General features: G+C 40.3%; 1 protein-coding gene across 1 annotated transcript; it reads right to left on the bottom strand.

Moving 5' to 3' along the window:
- Positions 1–2,913: 2,913 nt before the first annotated feature.
- LOC120984776 (carboxypeptidase A2-like) lies at positions 2,914–10,884 on the bottom strand. The gene is made up of 11 exons (XM_040413431.1): positions 10,820–10,884; positions 10,542–10,623; positions 10,287–10,421; positions 8,787–8,885; positions 7,214–7,315; positions 5,416–5,514; positions 5,001–5,111; positions 4,198–4,288; positions 3,889–4,088; positions 3,626–3,710; positions 2,914–3,101 (listed from the first exon to the last, which is right to left on the bottom strand). Exons 1-11 carry the CDS (start codon positions 10,882–10,884, stop codon positions 2,914–2,916), a joined length of 1,257 nt encoding a protein of 418 aa, XP_040269365.1.
- Between the last annotated feature and the right edge of the window lie 332 nt (positions 10,885–11,216).

The raw sequence follows: 11,216 nt of genomic DNA on the forward strand, positions 1-11,216 counted from the left end.
TATCTACCTGACATCTTAGTTGACAGCTACTAGCCCACATGTTTATTTGAATTAATACATCAGATATGTTGTTCATAAAGGGATTTCCCTTCCTCTTTTCTATCCAGCTATTGTGCCCTGCAACATAAGAGAGGTGTAGGCAGGGTTCACTATGAGTTTCCCTAACTCTACTATTATCATATGCTATGAACCTGTTTATCCCTGGTTTCACTAAAACGTTACTTAGCAATTGATATAGCAGTGGCTCTTTATAATAATGACGACTCGGCTTTTGACCTAGGTTTTCAACCTGTTTACCCAAGAAGCTATCTAGCAATTTGTATAGCGGTGGCTCTTCATAATAACGACCACTGATCTATGGGACAAGCAATATATTGGCTTCTCTCTACTCTGGTGCTAAATTTCTGGTGACTGACACCCTGTTGTTTTGGTATATATGTTATGTCCCCTGAGGAGCCTGTAACCAACTAGATGAAACGCGTAGGGACGGTCACGAGTGTCTGTCCGACACCTGACTTGTATATTTGTTGCATCACTTACTATTTTCACTGTATGTTATTGGGTGGTTTCTTGTCACTCCACCGGGGGCTTTATACAAGTACTTTTTTATTTTTATTTTTTGGCATCTATATTAGTCCAATCACATTGTTGAAATAATTCCCCGTGCTAGGATTATCCAGGGGTTATCAGGAGGCACGAGACACGGGATCGCCCCTATCGGGGTAGCTATTCCGTTTGCAGGCAGGGCGACATTAAAGGGAACCGGTCACCTGGATTTTGGGTATACAGCTGAGGACATGGGTTGCTAGATGGCCGCTAGCACATCCGCAATACCCAGTCCCCATAGCTCTGTGTACTTTTATTGTGTAAAAAAACAAATGATTTGATACATATGCAAATTAACATAAAAGAGTCATATCTTACTTGTGTGACCAGAGAAGAGTCATATTTTCAAGCTCTAAATCATCTCAGGTTAATTTGCATATGTATCAAATCGGTTTTTATACACCATATTCTACTATATTCCCGTGAACAGGGTTATGTTCAACCTGTGAGACCCACTACTAGGATCAGCCAACAGTGGTCTCTGCATCTGTGAGACGGTCGTGTGGAGGTCAGCTACCTCCAGAGACAGCCCTTGTAGCTGTCCAGTCAGTGCAGCGATAACATCCATGGCTGAACAGATACAGACAACAAAATGACGGTTATTAGGCGGTTTATAATGTCACGGTCAGTGTGATAGAAAAACTCCCCACTGAACACAGGAGGGAAGGGGAACAGTAACTGGGCCAAGAAACTAGGGAAGGAACAGGTCACCTCCTAAACAACCCTAATCCGGGCCCTAACTACCTATCAATATGAATAGACCTTGAAGGTAGGAATATTCACATGCAGGATACCTAGACCCTTATTTCCCTATAAGGCCCTGGAATAAGGTTAGGACCAGAGACAACCCATTCCTCCCCAGATGGACGAATGGACGTCTCTGTCTCAGACCCAGATACAAACAAGAGGGAATATATCAAACACAATACAACAAGAAAACACAAGACTTAGCTTAAAGTAGAAAACTGGCAACTCCAGAAGCACCACAGACTACAACCGACCAGCTAGTAAGAAGACAGTAAAAAAAAATCTATAAACCGCACCTCCAAGAGTGAGAAGCAGCTACTTATGGGGAAGGTAAATTACCAACAACCAACACCTGAAGAAGGGGTGTGGCATTCACCAAAACACAGACACAATAAGATCCACAAGGAACTTGTCAATTTAACCCACGTGTTGCCAGTCTCTCTGATATCCTGGTACCTGCCATGGGAACGTCCGTGACACTCTCATGCTAGTGCTGCATTTTCTTCAGTGTTTACTTTCAAGCCACCTACTTTGTACTGGCGGTGCAGGGTAATCACAGCTTCCTCTTTCATTCAAGTGAATTGGGCAAACAACTGTAATTACAATGCACCACTTCTACAAGGGAGACAGCGTGCAGGTTAACAGTGAAGAGAAGGCAATGCTAGAATAAGCACCGCAGCCTATAAAAGCAGCTAAAGTCGGACCCCCAACAGATCTGATATTGATGACCTATCCTGAGAACGTCAAAATATCATCACAATGCACAACACATTTTAAATGGTGAAACATTCTGTCCTGTTATATAAACCAACTGTTCATGAGTGTATTTTTACATGCTGTTTTGTATTTTAATATTGTCTGTACTTCTAGATACACAATTCTAGTGTCAGCATATGAAGGCGTTTTCTAGGGTGGGTTCACGTATAGGTTTTTGTGCCAGTTTCTTGAGCCAAAGACAGAAGTGGGTTAGAAGGGAATAAAAACATATATGAAGGAGTTATAACTGTCATCCCGGCTGGATTCACTTCTGGCCTTAGCTTAAAAACTGCCACAAAGACCTATGTGTGAACCCACCTAAAGCAAATCTCTCTCCAGGTTTATGCTGCCTGACCCAAGGGCAGCATTAACTAGTGAAAGACACCTTGATTTCATTGGGGGTGCCATTTACTGGATGTCTTGCTGTAGTTTTTAAAAAAAAACACACTAACCGCAAAGGGTCCCAAGCCTGAAGTCCACTCCATACTACACAGTGCTGAGTCCTCAATATTCATGAGCTTGGATCTCCCGCCACTAATTGGCGGCTTTTTTCCTATGCTCAATATAGGGAGAAAGTTGTCAATCAGTGGTAGAAGGGAGGGGGGAGCCCAGGAGTCAGTGCATCTGTCACTAGTTTATGATTTCCTCAGATTTGTCAGCATAAATCTGGTTAAAAATTCCTTTAAGTAATTCAATGAAATACAGTATAAGAGAAAAAGAAGTTGAATATTAAACATTTTCTTCAAAAATGAGAAACACAGATGGACATTTTATTGTTGTTGTTGTTACACTATTAGATCATGCTTAATAAGGGTTGTCTCTTATGTGCTCAAGAATCTTCTTCAGCCCCAACCAGGTCTCCTGTGCTGTTGGCAAGATTTGATTGGCTGGAAGCAGAAAACCGTAACGTCCTGTGTCTCTAAGCTCAAAGGCAAACGAATATTTGATTCCAACGTCGTAGGTCCAGTCAATACTTCCACCACTGGCTTGATCTGTAGCAAGAAACGACAGTTATATTAACTGACAAAGTATTATTACATCCTAAATTACAATAGTATACATAATACATATCTAGTTCATTGTGTTTTAGAAGCCAGCATTCTGAAAGATGCTACTTTTCCACTGTGACATGATGCAACATAGTATCAAACCGTTAAGGCCTGGACATCTCTAGAATACACAGATGTGTGTAAATCACTGGATTTCACTATAATAAAGGATCATCAAAGATGGACAATGCCCCACAGATAACACAGTCTTAAAGGGATTAGAACATGACTAATGTAAAAAATTAAAATCAGACATCATATAGTTCATATGATGTCTGATTTTCATTTGTTACCTCGGTAATGGCATAACCCCTTTATTGGTTTTCCTGAGGCAATTTAAAGGCATATAAATTCAATGTACTGTAAAAATTAAATGCTAACCAGCTGTTATTGTGTTAATAGATACAATACTGAATATGAAGAAATGACCAAATGAAAAACATATTAGTAATATCCTGCATACTTACAAATAGTGGAGCAGATTGTTCCAACCTTATACTGGGTGCCATACAAGGAGCGCAATGCCATTGCCGCAGCATTGCCAACATCGTTCTAGAAAAAACACAGCCAATATTTCATCATAGTGATATTACTGATGGTAAAGTACATATTAGCTCCTCCATGCTGCTTTCTGTAGACTTGTGTCATCAGGAGTAAAGATACAGTGTTATAAAACTGATTCACTTATTGTGATAGTGATATCAAGAGTTTTAGTTTAAAACTGACTTACAAGTTCTTCAAAATCAGCAGGCTTGGTACACTTATATCCATAAGGGAACATCAGAAGCTGGGAGTAGCTGTGGATGCTTATGAAGCCTTTAATATTGCTGTGTCCCCTAATAAAGTCAGCAACCGCCTTTACTTCCACCTCAGACTCTGCCTTTGGTCCAAAGTATGAGTCAGAGCAAGGGTCTGAACTGGCTCCTGGACCTATAAAATATATTATAAAAATTATATATATATATATATATATATATATATATATATACACAGATATATGTTTTTTTTATTTTATTTACGCATGAATATTGAAAGTTACCCCCAAAGCCAGCATTCCAGTTTCTGTTAGGGTCTACACCAACACATCGGCTACCACTTCTAATGGAGCGGGTTTTACGCCACATACGGTTCTGATAACAGAGAGAACTACGTTGAGACAGCTTTTAACTTATTGTAAATAATCTTTGCTAATTATTAGCAAGAAACGTGACATCATAACCTGAAGAAAATGAATTATGTATATTACAATGTGTGTATGTAAGACGGTGTCATGCTATAGCATGCTTTGCATAGTCATTTTTACAAGCAGCATCACAAATAAAGTAGGGATCAACTTCCAATATTGCTTTGGTATACGGTATATTTTATGTTATTTTAAAGTGTAACTACCATTCTATTTTTATTTTTGTAATGTGTAGGGGCAGTGATACTGACCATTTTTGTAATATACTTTAATTACTGAAATAGTACATTTCTACTAGAAAAATAGCTCTAAAGTGGCCCACTGTGAGCCACACAGTCAGCGTTGAGCAAGTCTCCACAGTTATGTAAACAGAAGACAGAGGAGCATTGCAAAGCCTCAAAATGGGCCACTTTAGAGCTATTTTTCTAATAGAAATGTACGATTTCAGTAATTAAAGTATATTACAAAAATGGTCAGTATCACTGCCCCTACACATTACAGAAATAAAAATAGAATGTCAGTTACACTTTAAAGAATTAAAATGTTTAATACTCAAAGCATTGGCCATTCCTGTGTCGCCACTAGTGCTTCCTTCTACATCTATCCTATGTTACTATGTCAATGGATAGTAATCCACAGAACGGCACTTGTACACTTACAGTTGTGTGGGTGAAGGCATATCCATCAGGATTTGTAACGGGCAGGAGAAATACGTCATAATTGTTCAACAGAGAGGTTACAAATGCATCCTTTCCATATTCAGCAGCAAGCTATAAGCAGAAAGCTAAGGATTACCATGAATATATACAATATAGACATTCTCTTCTACCTCATCAGTCCCCCACTTTGCAAAAATACAGTTTATTAACTTTAACATGAATGTAGTATATATGAAAATGTTGCTCATGACAGACCATATTAAAATAATAACTCTGCATCTGCAGCATAAAGTACTCATTCTGCACCGGTCACTGCTGCGTTTCCTCTAGTTTTCACAATGTAAGTTGCTAAATGTGTGTTAGACTTTAAAGTGATTTTCCCATCTGGGACATTGATGGATATCGCTAGGATTACCTTATGTGCAGTCCAGAGAGCAGTAGCTTGGGTGACCCATTCTCGGGAGTGAATGCCAGCATCAATCCATATGCCAGGACGATTGGCACCAGTGCTGAACTGTAATGTTAATGGGTGGTTGTAGTAATAGGTATATTTAGGTCATTCACAGTGTATTCATCACTATCTGAATAGTTTTTTTTCCTGTATAGTTAAAGGGGTTGTTTGGGAGTTTAAGAAATTAAAGGAGCTGTCAAGCCTAGGAGCCAACAACCCCAATGCTCCTAACCTGTGCCCAATAAAAAAAAAAAACACTCATCTATCCTTAGTCCTCTTCCCCCACTTCCCCGTGGCCGTTTCGCTGTCCCATGGCTTGGTCCTGTCAAGGGACGTTCACACTGCGTTTTTTTTATGAGGAATTTAGATGCAGACAGCCGTGCCAAAAACCCGCCAGCAGCTGCGTCCTCTCTGCCTCTCATACATCTCAATGGGAGGCAGCGCTGAGGATCACAGAGAGGTGGCCTAAAGCCACGCCAAGAAGGGACATGTCCTTTCTTGGCATGGCTGTGGCTTTAAGCCGCCGCTCTGCAATCCTCAGTGCTGCCTCCCATTAAGATGTATGGGAAGCAGAGAGGATGCGGCCGCCACCAGGTTTTCAGAAAATTTTTGGCGCTGCCGTCTGCACCTAAATTCCCTGTAAAAAGCCGCCGTGTAAACATCCCCTAACCGTTATGGCCAATCAATGACCTCAGCAGTCACATGTGCTTGAATGGCGCATTACTAGTATGTCACAACCACTTCACTTACAGCCATGTGGCATTCAAGCAGACGTGACCGCTGAGATAAATGATTGTCCGTATCAGTTACGGAACCAAGCCAATACCTCCTTTAAAGAGGACCTGTCACCGCTCCTGACATGTCTGTTTTAATAGCTTCATGCGTTCCCCATGTAATAACAATTCTGGAGCATCTATTCTTATGGCTCTATGTTGTGCCATTCCTTTATTATTTCTACTAGAAGTTATGAATTCATTGCTAGCAGTCTGCAGTAAGGGGACAGAGTGGTGGTAACCATGTTCTGACATAAAACCAAATGTACCTTAATGCTTGTTTACCCTGATAGTTCCCAGCGATCGATCCATAATCTTCTCAGGACTGACCTGTCCTATTCTATCGCCCTATAACGCTTTTATGCTAATTAACAGAAAAGAGTCATATTTTACATGCTTGACCAGAGAAGAGTCATATTTTCTCCGAGTCAAGCGCCTCAGCTCCGCCTAAGAAATCTTGCTCATGCGCAGTATTCATTTCAGTCAGAACTACGTTGTGTAAGTATCGCAACGCTACCATCCATAATGCACACTCCTTATTTACTTCCGCACGTAGTGGCGTGAGGGGACATACACTAAGCTAGCTGATTGGTCTTTCATAAAAATAGCAAGTGCGCATGTGCGCAATTTCGGGCGAGATTGCAAGCAGTGAGGGCAGAAATTGGCTGTCAATCAAAGTCTAGTGGGAGGGAAATAGGCTATGATTGTGTGAGGGGAAGGAATTATTTATGCTAATGAGCATAACGGCGGGAAAGCGTTATATAGCGATAAAATAGGACAGGTTAGTCCTGAGAAGATTATGGATCGATCGCTGGGAACTATCAGGGTAAACAAGCATTAAGGTACATTTGGTTTTATATGTCAGAACATGGTGACAGGTTCCCTTAGAGCAGAAAATGTTCAACAAGAAAACAACTATTACTAGTGTGTGAGCTCTACTGCCCTTGCCGCTCTGAACAGACATTTTCAAATGTTTTCAAGACATGTACCTTAATAACATAAAGAGGACGTCCCTCATATGAATGTCCAATCAGCTGTTTGCTAACAATTGACTTGTAATCCAGCATGATAGCATCAATAGCCCTGTACAGCTAGCATAAAAAGATAAAAGTTACATAGGTCATTTACAAACAGAGAGTTATAAGACAGTTAATATACAGTATAGACGCATTTAGTATATTTAGTATTTTCCCATAGTTAATTGCAGATGTTAAAACGTACTTACACTTTCAGATGATTTTCCAGAATAAGCTGTCATGTGTACACTGAGAAATAACACTATAATAACACTTTTTCTGACCATTACGTAACTCATATTTGCCATTGTAGCAGTTTTTCCCGTCTGCAGACTCCACCTCTAATCTTCAGTTTCCCTGAACTCCCTGAACTAGCTGCTGTCATATCTCCAATACACTGCACACAGAACATACAGGAAATTCTGCACCCCTGTCACTATCTATCACACACATTAAACCAGGATAACATGAAAGATATTACAGAGAAGTAATGAACAGTATAGACATGATACAGTACCAGTAGCTGCGAAGCAGTAAAACACCTATACATGTCTGTGTCTCTTACTTTCACTCTGCAGCTCACTCTTCCTCCCCCTTTCTCTCTCCACAGACTTCTATGGATAGCTGTAATTTGAAAACCTGTGACCTAACAGTCCATCTTGATCTCTAAAGACAGATTTAGCCCATTCATAGTTAAGGATAGTTAACCCGTTCAAGACTAGGTGATTTGAATTTTTTTTTTATTTAGTTTTTTACTCCCAGGCCTCCCAAAGCCATAACTTTTTTATTTTTTCATTCGCATAGTCGTATGAGGGCTTGCTTTTTGCTGGACAACATGGGACCATTAATGATTACATACAATGTGGTGGGAAAAAAATTCCAAATGGGGTACAATTTTAAAAAAAAACACCATTCTGCCACAGTTGTATGGGGGGGGGGGGGGGGGTTACACTGTTTCCTATGCGGTAAATCTGACCTGTTACTTTTATTCGGCAGGTCAGTACAATTACAGCGATACCACATACGTATAGTTTTTATTGCGTTTTAATGCTGGGAAAAATAAAACATTCATTTTTTTTGTAGTTATGTGTGCGGAGCTGTGTGAGGGCTCATTTTTTGCAGCGCCGTTTGTACTTTTCAATAATACAATTTTTGGATGTATATGTCTGTTTGATAACTTTTTATTTCATTTTTGTGGGAGGTGAAGCAACTAAAATACTTTGAATCAGCCCCGTGTTTAAAACAACAGACACCCGGCAGCTATGGCATCCGCTCCACTTGCGAGCGGGTGCCATTTTTAAATGCCTGACCGCAGACGTAAATTTACGTGGGGCGGTCAGAAAGAGGTTAAGGTAGGTGAGGAGGAAAGAGCCTGATCAGTGGAGAAAGAGGCATTTTTTAAATAAGACATATTATAAAGTTTCTTATATTCACCAGTACTGTTGATTTATGTAAGGTTGTGTGAAAAGTTAGGTGACCATGTGAGTATGACATAACACAGAAAATTATAGACAGCCTGTGTCTGACTGTTAATATAGTTCCTTACATTATCTAATGTGTGGTAAGCCCCATAGTTGAAGGCACCAGAGTTACGTTCCTTCCTTTCACTGCTTATCATCTCCTGTTTCTCGGCATTAATCACCTCCTACAACATATAGATAAAAAAAAATATTAAATCAATGTATAGCCTCCAGCTATAAATATATTATAGTCTATGAGATGTTCACACAAGTTAAATTTGTATTCCTTGAGGATTATGAACACAAATCCATCTCAAATGTGATGGTAAACGATCCCCAATGCAGGTGAAAGGGGTTTCCGCACCCCTGATCAAATACATTAGAAATTGTTCACACAATCCGTATTCCATACAGAAAACAGATGGATTATCTGCATTAATGGCAATGGGACTAATCTTTGTGAGGATCTGCACCAGTGCAATCTCCACATCAGCACCAGAAATCCAAGGGTCAGCTTCAGAGTTCTATCATGGATTTATACCTGAGATTATTTCATGTGTGTTCATACTGTACCAAGCATAGGACATACAGACTACTAAATGAGTTATAGAGTATTGTATCCTGCATTTTTATCAAATTAGGCCACCAAAAAAACCTAATGTATGAAACCTTTGTTGACAAAATAAAAGTTGACTGGCCCTCATTTAAAGGTCCATTCACACAGCCTGTTGCAAAGTGAAAGGGGGACGAACAATCATTATTACGATTGTTTCTCTCCCATTTCCTTTCCATATTGTCGGCAACACATCCTGCTTATACAAGACAATATGCTGCCGACAAACGAGGATTCTTGGTCCAAACGTTTGTTAATGAAATCCTCAGGCAATGTAAAAGGCCCCTAACATTATCTTTACATTTTTTTTTTTTTTTTTTTTGGGGGGGGGGGGTGTATCACAGTGGTAGATCAGTTTTCTGGCCTACAAAACTGGCACCAAAATGTGCAACTTTTTGCATTTCTTCTCCATCCTCATCAGTTTTACAAAAAGCAGGGTTAAGGGCAGGTAGGAGGTATGGGCCCAGGGGAGTACCATCAATGAGGCGAGGTGAGGCCATTGTCTCAGGCAGCACCAGGTAGGGGCTAGAGGGGGGCAGCAGAAGGCGGATTACGGTATCTGTTTCTGCAGTACAGTATTGGGAAGCACAGTATGTGGCACTGTATTACCCTATATGTTTTGTGGTTTTGTATGTAATGTTTTCCAAGTACAGTATGTCTTTTACAGTAGGGCTGGAGGGAAAGGGTTAGGTTAAGAAATTTGCATTGGGGAGGAGGGGGTGCCATTTCAGTTTTTGCCTCAGGCAGCAGAAAGGCTAGATGTACCCCTGGATGGGCCGTCACCTACGACCACTTTTACCAATATGTGCACCAGAACAAAAGTGGTGCATGTTACACCTGAAATCTACACCAGCTTCCTTGCTGGAAGAAGTTTCATTTTCTGGTGCACCAGAATTATTACCTCTAGACATGCCAATCTCAGTAAAGAAATACCAGTCTTAAATACCTTTTCCCCGTGGTGCTTATGGTTTACCTGTAGGTCTTCAATCATTATGGAGTAATCAATCTTGTTGGATTCCAGATAGATCTTCACTGACTGAAGACTTTCAAAGGGAACTCGGACATCCACCGGTATTTCTGGGTTCGAAGGGTTGGTCCAGAAATCAAGCTGCAAAGAGGACAAATATTCTCTATTTTATATTGTACTTACGGATCAAAAACTTGAGCAATAAGTCACAATCTGTAAGACTGAAGACACATACAGTGCATATTAATAAGAAAGTAGTACCTGGAGGTGTGCCAGTGATTGCAGGTCCTGCAACTGAACAATTTGGTCACCATTGCTTGCTTTGATCCTGAGCACTTGCTCTCTGAAAAAGACAGCCAGGGTTTATGTTGCCTCTATTCATGGCAATTAATATACCTTTTCCTAATATATTATTGACGACTTTTCCATGGGATAGCTAGAATCATGATGCTGAAATATCGTATTGGTACGCATGGCATTCTAGCGGAATCCTGAAATATTACCAGACGGCCAGCTTCTTCTGCTACCATTGAACTTACCCTATAAATGTCTTTTCACCAAGCACGCCTGCCACTAGGGCAGTGAGGAACAGCAGAAGTTTCATGGTAAGTGAGATTTTGGCATGCTTGGTGCAGGGTATTTATAAGATTGGATATCTGCACTAACAAAACAGTGAGAAGCTGCAGATGGTCAGGTTTATCTCAAGGTGACGCACTGATAGAAGCTTGTGTATTACTCGGCACTTGATCTTCTTTTCCTTTTATTTCTGATGTAACACACCTATGTAAATAGAAATGGCTGTCATGTGCCCATGAATCTCATGCCGTTATAGATGAACAATGGCTATTCTGGCGGAGACACCATTTGGGTGCTGAACAGGCACCTCATAATATTAATATATATTTTAGGAGACATACGATGGTAAAAGCCCCCACT

This window comes from Bufo bufo, chromosome 1, assembly GCF_905171765.1.
Source record: "Bufo bufo chromosome 1, aBufBuf1.1, whole genome shotgun sequence".
Lineage (NCBI taxonomy): Eukaryota > Metazoa > Chordata > Amphibia > Anura > Bufonidae > Bufo > Bufo bufo.

Coding starts and splice junctions, on each gene's coding strand:
- LOC120984776 (XM_040413431.1), bottom strand. CDS start 10,884: ATGAAACTTCTGCTGTTCCTCACTGCCCTAGTGGCAGGCGTGCTTGGT. Junction 10,624..10,819: donor GGTGAAAAGACATTTATAGG/GTAAGTTCAATG, acceptor TGTCTTTTTCAG/AGAGCAAGTGCTCAGGATCA. Junction 4,089..4,197: donor CTGGAATGCTGGCTTTGGGG/GTAACTTTCAAT, acceptor TATATTTTATAG/GTCCAGGAGCCAGTTCAGAC.